At 36.6% G+C, this 12,380-nt stretch overlaps 1 protein-coding gene across 6 annotated transcripts in view; it reads right to left on the bottom strand.

The window, feature by feature from the left end:
* exoc4 (exocyst complex component 4) overlaps positions 1-12,380 on the bottom strand; it is a 325,936-nt gene that overhangs the window by 313,056 nt on the left and 500 nt on the right. For all 6 annotated transcript variants that reach the window (XM_069907799.1, XM_069907801.1, XM_069907802.1 and 3 more), the window contains exon 2: positions 7,901-8,285. In XM_069907799.1, the coding sequence (XP_069763900.1) occupies positions 7,901-8,285 (385 nt within the window). The remainder of the gene's footprint in view (positions 1-7,900; positions 8,286-12,380) is intronic.

Here is a 12,380-nt window from a genome sequence, read left to right as displayed (position 1 = left end):
TGCTGAAAGGGGAGGGAAGGAAAAATGTGCTTTTGGCGGTCTCTTGTTGGAGCAGTTGGAAATTGAAAAACAAAAGATCCATTAAATGAGAGGCTGGCGGGGTGGAAGACAAGGAGCAGGGGAATTCTGTTCTTATTTTTTTGCTCTAGTTCTGGGCATGATACCTTAGAAAGGTGTAAAATCCTTGGAGAGATAAACGAGACGAGACAAAAAAAAGAAAAAGGTATCTACTTAACAAACTGAAATTTCAGCTTTGAATATTTTCAAGTATCTACCCATCACAAGCTAATCCAAGGGCTCATAACTCTGACGGAAATATTTTCCTCATCTCAATCTTATACATGCTCCTTTTTATTCAAAGACTACTCTCTGGCTAAAGATTCTCCGTTGAGAGGAAACTCCGCCCAGCATTTAGCCCGTCAAGCACTGATGTGTCCTCTGGTGTATGTTGTCTCCAATTCTTCTAAACTCCAATGAGTAAACTCCAATTTGTTCAACCTTTCAATCAGGATCTTCCTGGTAAGTCTTATGAACTGCTTCTATTAACAATATAGGTTTACTTAGATTTGGGAACTAAAATGTAACACAATAGGCCAGAAGTGTTCTTCTTGGAATGAGAGCATCCTACTTTTGTACTCCAGCTATTTTATCATTAGCTTTCTTGATTAACTGCTATTTTGCATGCTACTTTTCTGTATTTCATGTACATAGATCCACAATCTCTTTCTGTTCCATCTATCTGTAGATTTTTTTTCCTATGTAAATAATCATGTGTTATCATTCTTACTTCCAGGCAATACTTCCTTAAAGGAATTTGAATTCACTTCTCAACCTGATTTCTTCTTCTTGAACTCTGGTTGATTATGACAATGAAACATAAAATTACAGCACAAAAAAAACAGGCCCTTCAGCCCTTCTAGTCTATGCTGAACTATTATTCTGCCTAGTCCCACTGACCTGCACCCAGTCCATGTACCTGTCTAAATTTTTCTTACTTGGTTGTGATAAACTGAGAAGCAATCATGGTACCAAGAAAGAACAGGAGATTCTGGGATGAATTATGAAGAACAAAGAGATACCTGTACCATGAATTTATCATTACTCCAGCTCATGCTAATTTTAAAAGTTTCTTTTCTTGACCTTGAATGAAAAATCCAGTACTGTTTAATAACCTTCTTAAGTGGCAATTCTGGGTAGTAATTAATATTGCCTTGTTTCTTATATGGAATAAGGACAATAAATGCTGGATGTGTTAAGAGATCAAGATAATATTTGAAGAAACAGGGCAGAGGAGCTCCTTCAAACACCAATTTTGGAAACAGGCCTGGCATTGCTAAACATTGGAGGGAATGAATGGCTTCTTTTTTGTAAAAGATGCAAAATATAAAACTCCTAGGGAGGAGAAAATTAAAGATGCATTGTAATTATTTTTAACTTACTATAATATAATCAATACTGTTTGTATAACCAGACAGAAAAAAATACAAAGACATTATGGACGACAAGCAAAGTCAATTAGATTCACACTGCACCTAAAAGAATATTGATTTCAGCGAAGCACCAGAGGGCAGTGATTGCATGTAAATCCATGCTCAGCATCAATAACAACCTTCTGGAAAAGTAAATATTGCCAACAAATTCTTGGTGAACAAATTGTCAAATGTTCAAATACAATGCATCTGAAATTTAAGCAGAATCAATAAAGATGTCCAATGTTTTGTTCCAGAGTTGTCATCAATTCAATTTACTACTGCCACTTCCATAATTTGCCTGAGATGATTTAAAATAGAGACAATTCATTCCTTGGGAAACAGAGCATGCTGAAAAATAATGAACATTTGAAAAAAATGAAGGAGAAAACAAAGAGAAGTTGCCACAAGGTCAACAATCTCCAGATTACTCCCTGATTAATCAGACTTGGTGAATGTACTGTTACTAGTTAATGATAATGATTTCATCCATGTAATTTATAAATAATTATCTTTCATTTTCTGAGGTTTTTTTTGGAATTACCCCAATTTTACTGGAGTTTTGTTGTAACTTTACTACTTCTGCTGTTTAAATAAACTGGATGGCACTGTGCCACAGGAGATAATAATGATTATCAGAGCTCCAGTGAGCTGTGTTCAATCTTGATACAGTAAAGCCTCTGGTATCCAGCAACCACAGGGATTGGTAGATGCCAGATAAGTGAATTTCCAGTTGCTTGAGATTGTGTGTTGTGGGATTGGCGAACTAACAATGAAGTGTGCCAATTTTAAACTTGCGCATTTGTTTAACCTACTTATTTTCTAGGATTATTTGCTGGTTGCTTGAGCCTGCCGGTTGCCTGAATTCCAGATACTGTAACTGATGGCATCTTTGTAAATTTGAACACTATGTGGGTTTTCCCTGGGTGCCTCCCAAGGATATGCAACTTGGTACATGAATTGATCACTGCAAACTATCCCTAATATAGGTAGATTGTGGGAAAGACAGGGTAAAGTTGATGGGAATAGGTCACGGGGAAATAAAGTGGAGGTATGGAATTATTACAAGAGCAAAGATAGACTTTAATGGCCGAATGTTCTCCTTTATGCCCCCTGTATTGCAGGTCATATATCCCACTCCACTTCCAGTCCTTGCTAACACAGATCTGTACCTACAATCAGTATTCAACATAAAAATGTCAAAAGAATTGTGGCAGATTATTTCGAGCCAGGAGACTCTATGCATTGATGAGGTGTCTGCTATGGAGCCCTTCTCACATTCATCCATTGGACACAAAGATTTTCTTTTCTCATCATCAGCTAAATTCTGACAAAGTCCCCTTCCTTGGATTAATCATCTCAGCCAGTTTATATGATTCTTTGATATACTTGGAAATAAATGATTTTTTTTTTGTCCGTTATTGTGTCCAAATGATAATGTTCCTGAGAAATCTATGATCAGCCATACCAATGTCTTAAGATTGAAAAAAACCAATAGCAATCTGATGCAATCAGCTTTCCTACTATTCTATTTAAAAGCAGCAATAACCTTTAAAGAGCAAATTAAATATCTCAGGTGGAAATTTACTCCCATTAAACACTTACAGCCAAATCACCATCTCAAATGGAAAATTGGTACTGAATCAACTGACTTGAAGTAAAATTACAAAAATAATAAAATTCCAGCCACTATTTTAAAGCAATTCAAGATCATGTTAATAAAACATATAATAATGTCACTTTTCAATAAAAAGAACCCTCTCCTTATCACTGATTCTACTAAAGCTTCTATTAGTTTACAAAACTTCAGCACTTAAAACAACTTCCTTAAAAGATAAAGAAAGTGCAATTTAATCTTCAAAATTTCACCAAAAAAGATGAAATGGTGCAATGTGCAAACTGTCTTAAATTATGATGGCTTTAAATGCAGGATGATTTTGAGCTAGACCCACACAAATTATAGTTCAAGAGCACATGCTGAATCTCACTCTTTTTCAAAGCCATGTCATTCAGTATTTCCAAACTTTTGACGATTTGAAAGTGACAGAACAAATAATTTCTTTCTAAACAATTCAATAATTGCACTGGACAATAAAGATTTTGCTTCCCGAATATTTTTGGGTGTATTTTATGGATTTTCCTATCATATTTTAAATCTACTTCAAACATACAAACCATGTAGTGCAACATATCTTTGAAAATTATTTTTCTGCGTTTGCACTTGGACTTCTTCCCTGTTAATTTTTGTCAGTGACATTGAAACCATGGAAAAGCAGCATCAGGGCAGTGACACGAGAGGCTTCAGATGCTGAGTATAAATGAAAGTTAGCCGCAAAACATTTTAAAGTCAGTTGAACTAACGCAATATGTCAGGATCATTATCTGATTAAACATGTTAAATTCAATCAAGGTTAATGTTTCTCCAACTTCCTACGTGATATAGCAAATTTGAAATTATCTTTGTGTTCAACTTGACGTGTCTATCATAAACCCCAATTTCTTTTCATGAACCAAACCTTTTGAAATGATTTGTTGACCAGTATTATCTGTGAAACCATGACTAATAAAGCCCAACTGATTAAGTGCCAATCTAAGAATCTCATAATTTTGTGACAGTTTGTGTTGTATTTTGTATTGTGTATGGATGTGTTTTGTTGGAGATAAATTGTGGCAGGTTTTTTAGTTTAGGTCGCATATAGATACAAACACTTCAAAACAGATCTCATTTAAAATGCTGGAGCTCTGCTCAAGCCAGACAGTTCAAGCTCTAGGTGCCTTTGCACAAACTTTGAAGAATACCTATAAAGACTTCACAAGTAGGTGTTAAGCAGACATGCTGTGGACTAATGGATTATTGTTTTGGAAAGCAACAGATGATCGAACTCAGAAGATTAGGTCTGGAGCTATAGCTTGTCTGAAGGCAATTGGCTGTTCTAAGAGAGTCATGTGGTTTTCTCTGAGAGAGTGGGGAGAGAGAGAGAGAGAGAGAGAGAGAGAGAATTCAGTTCTACAGAAGCAGCTGGGACTGGAACATGACAAGCTGGTGAGCTTGTAGAAAACCCCCATTTTGAAGACAATTCTTAGTTCAGCCTGGTCAAAGCCCTTGTGGTCCATACAAAAGGAGAGGACTGGCTGCATAATGTTTCACTTGCAATAAGAGAAACAAAAAGGAACTCTGTGGTAACCTGAAAGAAAAAGGTCATCATCTGGAAAACCCTGATGGGGCAAGTTTCTTCGGCAAGACACTGAAATGGCTGATCAGAAGGAATCAGCTGTGGGTGTCCAACGAGCAACAAATCTCTCTCTCTGAAAACCGACAAGAACCTTCCTGAGCCTGGTGAAATTCATAAATGTTAAACTCTGTGCACAGTATAAGAACTGCCTGCAACCAGTGAACTTGGAAGAATGAGAAGTGAGATTAAATTGTGAACCAAAGAACTTTTCTAAACTTACACACACATTCTATATACGTGCGCTTAGAATTAGAATGGAGGTTAATAGTAATAAGTTAAAATTTGATCCTATTTTCATGTTTAAAGATAATTAAAAACAGCTTTTGTTTCAGTAACCATTTCTCTTAGTGAATTCCTATTGCTGTTGGGTTTTGAGATTTTCTGGGCTCATCACAATTCTCTGAACTGTATTGGCAATATAATTCAGTTCATAAAATGATAACCACTGAGAATTATTTTAATGGACAGAATATATTAAATAATTAAATGCAAACTGTATTCCTTTTATCTTCATCAGAAGAAATACCATGCAAATGGGAATGGTGACATTGTAATTAGGAAAGGAAACAAGTTTATACCCCACCATTAAAGTTGAGAATTAAAACTCAATTTATTAACTGGTGTCAGTAATGGTGACAATGAAATATTGTTGTTAAACTCATTATTTGAGCCTAAGTCCCAGACATGTCCATGGACTCCATCTGGGCTAGTCACTTTCCACAGGCTCACTCTCAGGAAGGCTGATTGGATGTCTGCAGCAGGGAATATGGGTGCAAGTTCACCTGAGGTTGGCGTTATGCATGCCACTGGCTCACCAGTCTTCTGTTCAAAGCAAGCATTGAAGTCAATAGTTCAATACTGCCACTTGATGTCTCTGATGGACTTGCAGAGATCATAGGATTAAACAAGAAATTCTGCAGATGCTGGGATGAAATGCAATGCACAAATGTGGTAGAGAAATTCAGCAGGTCATGCAGCATCTATAGTAAATGAAAGGAAACATTGGTTACTTTTTATTTCCTATGGATGCTGAGTTGTGCTTGCAGAGATCATAAATGAATTTCTTGTATAGGATGGGTTGATTGCCCTTGCTTGGTGCTAATTAGTCTTACATTTCATTGTAAATTGAGATAATCTTTTAGACTGTTCACAGGAGATCCCTTCTCACTCTAGGAGATATTTTGTGACAAATAAATTTAAACTAAACTAAAAAAAATTAAAGTCTTGGAAGAAAGCAAAGGAGTAAGAGCCAATGAGGTTGCTTCAAATTTTGAAAGGATCTGACAGAATTTGAGAGGGAATGTTTCCATTTACTGTATGCGCACGAATGAATCTGGGCATCAATAAAAGATTATCAAGTAAACAAACAGGAATTTTTAAAAAACTTTTAACCCAAATGACAAGAATATAAACCATTTTCTAACTAAAGCAGTGGATCTTAACTTTTATTGTCCTTCCTTTGTTCCCAGTTTGAATTTTGAAAAAAAAGTTTCTCTGCAATTCTTGAGAACTGCCAAATATTTAAATTCAATGCTTAAATCTCTTTCTGGCATGCTCAGCAAAACATCAATATGTGATCACATCTGAAGCTCTTATACATTCCAAGTGAGTACCTGGACCCAATTCACTGTTATGGAACATGATCATTTGAATGAACATCCTCAATTTGTCAGTTTATTCATTCGATAACATGTCAGATTTTTCTGCGGATAAATTGCTTCTGTTTTTGTTTACTGAATAACAGTGATAATTTAAATTCTATCAATGGACTGTGAAGAGGTTTGAAAAGTTTCTGTAAAAAATGGCAAGAATCTGATATAACAGCTTTTCAACAAAAAACTATAATTTGGAATCGTGCTGTAATGTCAGAGCACTTTCATTGCAATCTCATGCAAAATTTAAATATTTTATTTCTTGTATCCTGAACTCCCATCTCATTTGCAATCCAGAATGGTAGCTATTCATGTGGACGCCAAGAAAGTGCACCAATGCCTCTACTTCCTTGGAAATCTAAATAAATTTGGCATATACCCCAAGTCTTGTACTAATTTTTATAGATGCACAATAAAAGGTTTGCTGTCTAGATGCATGACAGCATGGTATGGGGACCAATCTGTCCAAAACAGCAATAGATTGAAATGTTGTGAATGCCGCACAGGCCATCACACAGGTCAAATTTCTCTCCAACTACTCTTTCTCCACTTCCTTCCTCTAGCCTTCATTGCTGGGGGGGGGGGTTGAATTTAGGAGCAGGGAACTTATGCTGTAACTGTACAAGGTACTGGTGAGGCCACATCTGGAGTATTGCATGCAGTTCTGGTCTCTTTACTTGAGGAAGCATTTACTGGCTTTGGAGGTGGTGAAAAGAAGGTTCAACAGGTTGATTCTAGAGATGAGTAGGAACGCCTCTGAGGAAATATTGAGTTGTCTGGAACTGTACTTGCTGGAATTTAGAAGAATGAGAGGAGATCTTATAGAAATGTATAAAATTATTAAAGACATGGACAAGATAGAGGTAGGTCATGTTCCATTGTTGGGGTAGACTAGAACTCAGGGATAAAGCCTCAGGATCTGGGAAGTAGATTTAGGATGGAGATGTATGTAAGGGTACATTCTTCCAGTGTCTGCATGGATTTCCTCCAATTGCTCCGGCTTCCTTCCATAATGGTATAATTGGCTGGCATGGAGTTAAGAGCTGAAAAAGCCTGATACTGTGCTGTATGTCAAAATTTAAATTTATACCCTGAACTAGTCTTTAACTGCCCTCGAGCTTATAGTATATTAGTACTTTTTGTCTTTCCACCATGAAATAAATAGCCAGTGTATATAAAGAGCTATCTTATTTTAAGTCATATTAAGAATCCAAGCCAAATTTTTTTGTGAACCATCAACTCAATTCTGCTGACTTCAGTTCACAAATCCAAAGTAAACATTGAGGCTCTCCTGGGAATTCTTTAGTCTATCAAAACCTTTTTCAACAAGCCTGTGAACATAATGATACAATCTCTTGCATGTAACCAAATATAACATAATAACTTCCAAGCACTCCAATTAACTTAAACAGTTTCACACTCAATATACTTGCACACTAGGATCACAAATGAATGCTGCATTTCAGAAATTCAAACTTTAAAGTTCACTTACAAAATAAAATACCCCACATATCCACATTTTGGTTAATGATCCACATTTACTAACCAGCATGTCTGTGGCATGAAGATAATGTTTGCTTGTCATGCATCGCTCCAGTTTCTGTGGTACCTGTTTGATGCTCTCAATTTCATCCAGCAAGTTTAGCACATGCTTATGTTCAATACCTTCGATCCACAATTTACGTAATTCATCTCTTTTGCAGTGCAGCAGCATTTTGCATGAAAGCAGATTCTCCTTCACCTGCTTTATCTTGTTACGTGAGGTGGTGATACGTTCAGTGATGCTTTGGTAAGTCCTGATGGCTGTGGTAAGTTCTGTGTAATGCTGCACAATCAATTCATCCAAGTCATGGTCACATTTCTCATAAGCTTCCTCTAAACGGCCCTTTTCAGCTTCTCGATCTTGAATATCATTGCTGGTTGACAGAGTTCTACAAGAGGATGCAATAAACATTGGATTACATTTACAGAACTAATGAAATGTACAAGTAAGTATTTTCATTAAGATCATTTGAACCCGAGTCATAAGTCAGCATTTGAATACTGAACATGAGTGAATATTTTTTTGGCTGACTGGTTCCTCAAACACCTAGTCTCGCAACATAAAGTCAAAGCTGAAGACCATTAAAAACAGAAAGGTCTGTCATTTGGCACTTTGTGCCTGCTCTGCCCTCAATAAGATCATGGCTGATCCAACATTCCTGAAGACCACTTTTCCTAAAGATTAAAGATTTATCTACCTTATCTTTAAATATATTCAAAAATTGAGCCTCCACAGCTTTCATCAAGGAAAAATGCCAAAGACAAATGATTGTTTGAGAAAGAGAAAAAAAAAATCAATTTCACATAATTCTAAATGGATATCTACTTATTCAGAGACTCAGTTCTCTGGTTTAGATATATTAAGAGATTGGGAATGTTCTTTAAGATGACAATGTAAAAAAGGAGCGTCATGAGGAATAAAGCTCTTAAGATAGTACAGTTATTCAATGAAATTATGGCTGATTTAATTTTGGGATAGGTGGAATTTCATGACTTTGACCCATTACCTTTGACCCCCTGCAGGTAAAGATAAACATTCCGATAGGAATGCAAGGTCAGCCATCCATCTCAATCCCAATTCCATCACTCCCCCCCCCCAACCCTAAGAGTTACTGCACAAGTACCGTAAATTTTGGCATACAAGTTGAGTCTTGAAATCCTCAAAAATCTCTCAAGAAATGTTGTTCAACTAATAAGCCAGATATACTTTTGAGACCTTAAATTCAACTTAAAAAAAAGGTCGACATCAATTCGCCATATAATTTGACCCTTGAAAAAAACAAAAAGAAATCTATTACAACAAATTTTAATTTTAGAACAAAATTTTTATTGAAAAAAAAACACATTTAGAATCCTTCAAAAATCACTGTATTTTCATCTGAGGCAAAGATAGTGGCAAGCACATCCAAACTTTCACTGTTTAAACAGTCATCATACAGGACCCAGTCTGTATCTGATGAAATGACTTCAGCTTCATCATCAGTTTCCCACAATAAATAATCTTCCATACCATCAATTGCACAAGAGATACCGCACTTTTTGAAAAATTTTATTAGTCTCGGCTTTCACTTTAACCCATGCTTTGAGCACAAAGTCACACAGCACATCAAGTGATGCAACGCATAGCCCAAGCTTTTGTGAACAATTTTTCTGCACTCGTCATCTATGTATTCCATTCTTCACTAACATGGTCTTTGAATAGCTTGTTCAAGAGGTTGCAATAGAGATGTGAAACCACCTGGGATAACTGCCATGCAAGCATTATTCAGTGCTAATCTATTTTTAGTGCTCTCAATTAAGTGGTTATGAAGAATATCCAAGACCAGCAAACTACATTCATTGTGTAAACCGCCTATTCCATACATTGTCTATCCATAGTTTGACACAATTTTCATGAAAATGTACAAAATTATCTGCCAGGTGGTTTAAGTTTGCATTTAAAGATTACTACGGGTCTTAACTTCATCCCGTTCATCGTGCACGATAACACTACCATAAATGTGGTCCTTTCATGCCCTGTACTTGGTTTGCAGTTATCAAACCTTTCTATTCCACTGTTCTATTGCCTATCACATCAAAATTCATGGGGGTTTCGTCCATTTTTCAAATATTTGCCAATACAAACTGGTGTTTCTGCCAGTTACATATAATAAATTGGTGAAAACTTACAATTTTAAGATCAAGATCTTTTGGTAGTTTCTTGGCAATTTTTTTTTTTGCTTCCTGTTTATGAAACAGTTGCATCAGCCTTTTGTAGTCCCAAAATCTTTACTGTGTTCTGAATGCGACTTGGCCACTCAGTGCAAATGCTCCTATTTTATTTCAGGTGACAATGTAGTAATCTTGCCTCTGTTCACATACAAATCCTGCAATGTGATTTTCCAACTCTGGCTAACGAGTGATTCCTCTTCTCATCAAACATTGCCTTTTTAGAATTTTTCTTAAAGGCTCTGCTTTTTTCCTCCAATCTCTTACCAACTTCTCATATGTATCAAATTTTCTTGAAGCAGCACAGTTACTAGATTTCTTGCTTCACATTTTTGTAGTTTTGCTGGAGTTTCCATCATAACAACCACCCTCAGCCAATGCTCAACAGCTCAGTCAACTCAATTTTTGGGGGTCGACATATACGCCCAATATATGATAAAACCATTAAAACAAGACTGAAAATGGAGACCCGACTTATCTGCTGATCAACTTGTATGCTAAAATATACTGAAATTTTTCATTACAATTTGAATGTAATCATACCAGAAACTGCCTGTTTGATGGTTTGGTGAAGCCATGGACACTTGGTGTCTCTGAAGTGACACTCTTTTGCTTCTTTTTCTCTTATTATTGGGGGCATCAGGCAATACTAGTGGTGCCTCTTTTTGTGCCTTTACAGCAAACAACAGTTGATGAATTTTGTGTATTGTTACACATTGTGTATCATTAGATAACAATCAGGGCATCTTGAATGTTGACATTTGCTACTTGCACCAAATTCATATTACTTCTGTATCGTGCATTTCAAACTTTACATTTTAACTCAGTCGACGTAAAAATTATTTCCCGCTTATATATCAATGATTTAGATATCCATTGATTGAAATTTCACTCAACTCATTAACATTAGGATGGCAATGGTTAGCCAAGCAGTTAGGGTAATGCTGCTACTGCGTCAATGACTGGGGTTTGATTCCAGCATTGTCTACAAAAAGTTTGTATGTTTTCCCCATATCTGCATGGGTTTTCTCTGGGGGTTCTGGTTTCTTCCCTCCCTTCAAAATGTACGGCAGGGTGATAGGTCCAATGGATACAATTGGTGGCACAAGCTTGCGGGCCAAAAGGGCCTGTTGCCATGCTATATATCTAAATTTAAAATTATTCAGACAAGATCATGCTTTGAGGTGTGATAAACAACAGAGTATTGTAACAGAATGTTAAAGAAGATAGATTCTGTGTTTATAACAAAGTTCTGTATAATGTGATTATTTATGGAAACATTGACAAATATCTCTGCATCTCTTTCCAGATCTTTCTGACAAAAACCTTTCTGGTAGAGGACATACTAGTTCCAGTACAAGTGCCACAATGGCAGTGGGGTTAATATTCAAACTATTCACGAAAAATCCAATGGGTTGGGCCTTCCTCACAAATCCAAATCTGGTGATGATTCTTATTGAAAGGTTTGATGATGTGATATTCTGTCAAGTGACTTCAGCAGCTTGCCTGGAAAACTGAAAAAGTACTGCAGGATCTATTTTATAAATACTACATGATTTTTTTTTAATTGCAAATTTCAGTAAACCTGGAAGACTGCCCTGCCTTTCCTTGAAGTAGAGCAGCAGGATTCTTTGAACGCACCTTGAGTACTTATTTTTGAAAGAAAGAGCATTAAATTTATTGTCACTCAAGATTTTATGCCAATGTCTTCACACTTTAAAACAAAAAAAATAGGTCTAACACATACATGCAATGACAATACCTTTATGCAAATTATATTTAGAAGATATAGAGTTAAACAAGAAAGTTTGCAGAAGCTGGGGTTGAATGCAATACACAACCGTGCTATCAAAACTCAGCAGGCCACCCAGCACCAATAGGAACTAAAGGGTAATCAAATGTTTGGAGTTCAACAGGAAAGTCTGCAAACACTGTGATTGCAATGTAATACGCAAACATGCAGAAAAATTCAGCAAGTCATGCAACATCAATAGGAAAAAACATACAAATTCTGGAGAAACTCAGCAGGTCAAACAGTGCCTTTATGTAGCAAAGGTACATCACCAACATTTCGGGCCTGAGCCCTTCATCAAGGTATAAGCAAAAAGCAGGCCTGAATAAAAAGGTGAGGTGGGTGAGAGAAAGGAGAAGAGGGGCATGGGGAGGATGTCAGGCTGACAGTAAGAGGTCATAGGTGGGAGAGTAGAAACTGGTTGCACTGATAGTAAAGGGGGGGGGGGGGTCACTTTCTGAGCCCTTCGTCAGGTATGACTTCG

This window comes from Narcine bancroftii, chromosome 13, assembly GCF_036971445.1.
Source record: "Narcine bancroftii isolate sNarBan1 chromosome 13, sNarBan1.hap1, whole genome shotgun sequence".
Lineage (NCBI taxonomy): Eukaryota > Metazoa > Chordata > Chondrichthyes > Torpediniformes > Narcinidae > Narcine > Narcine bancroftii.
This window is presented reverse-complemented; position numbering and strand designations above follow the sequence as displayed.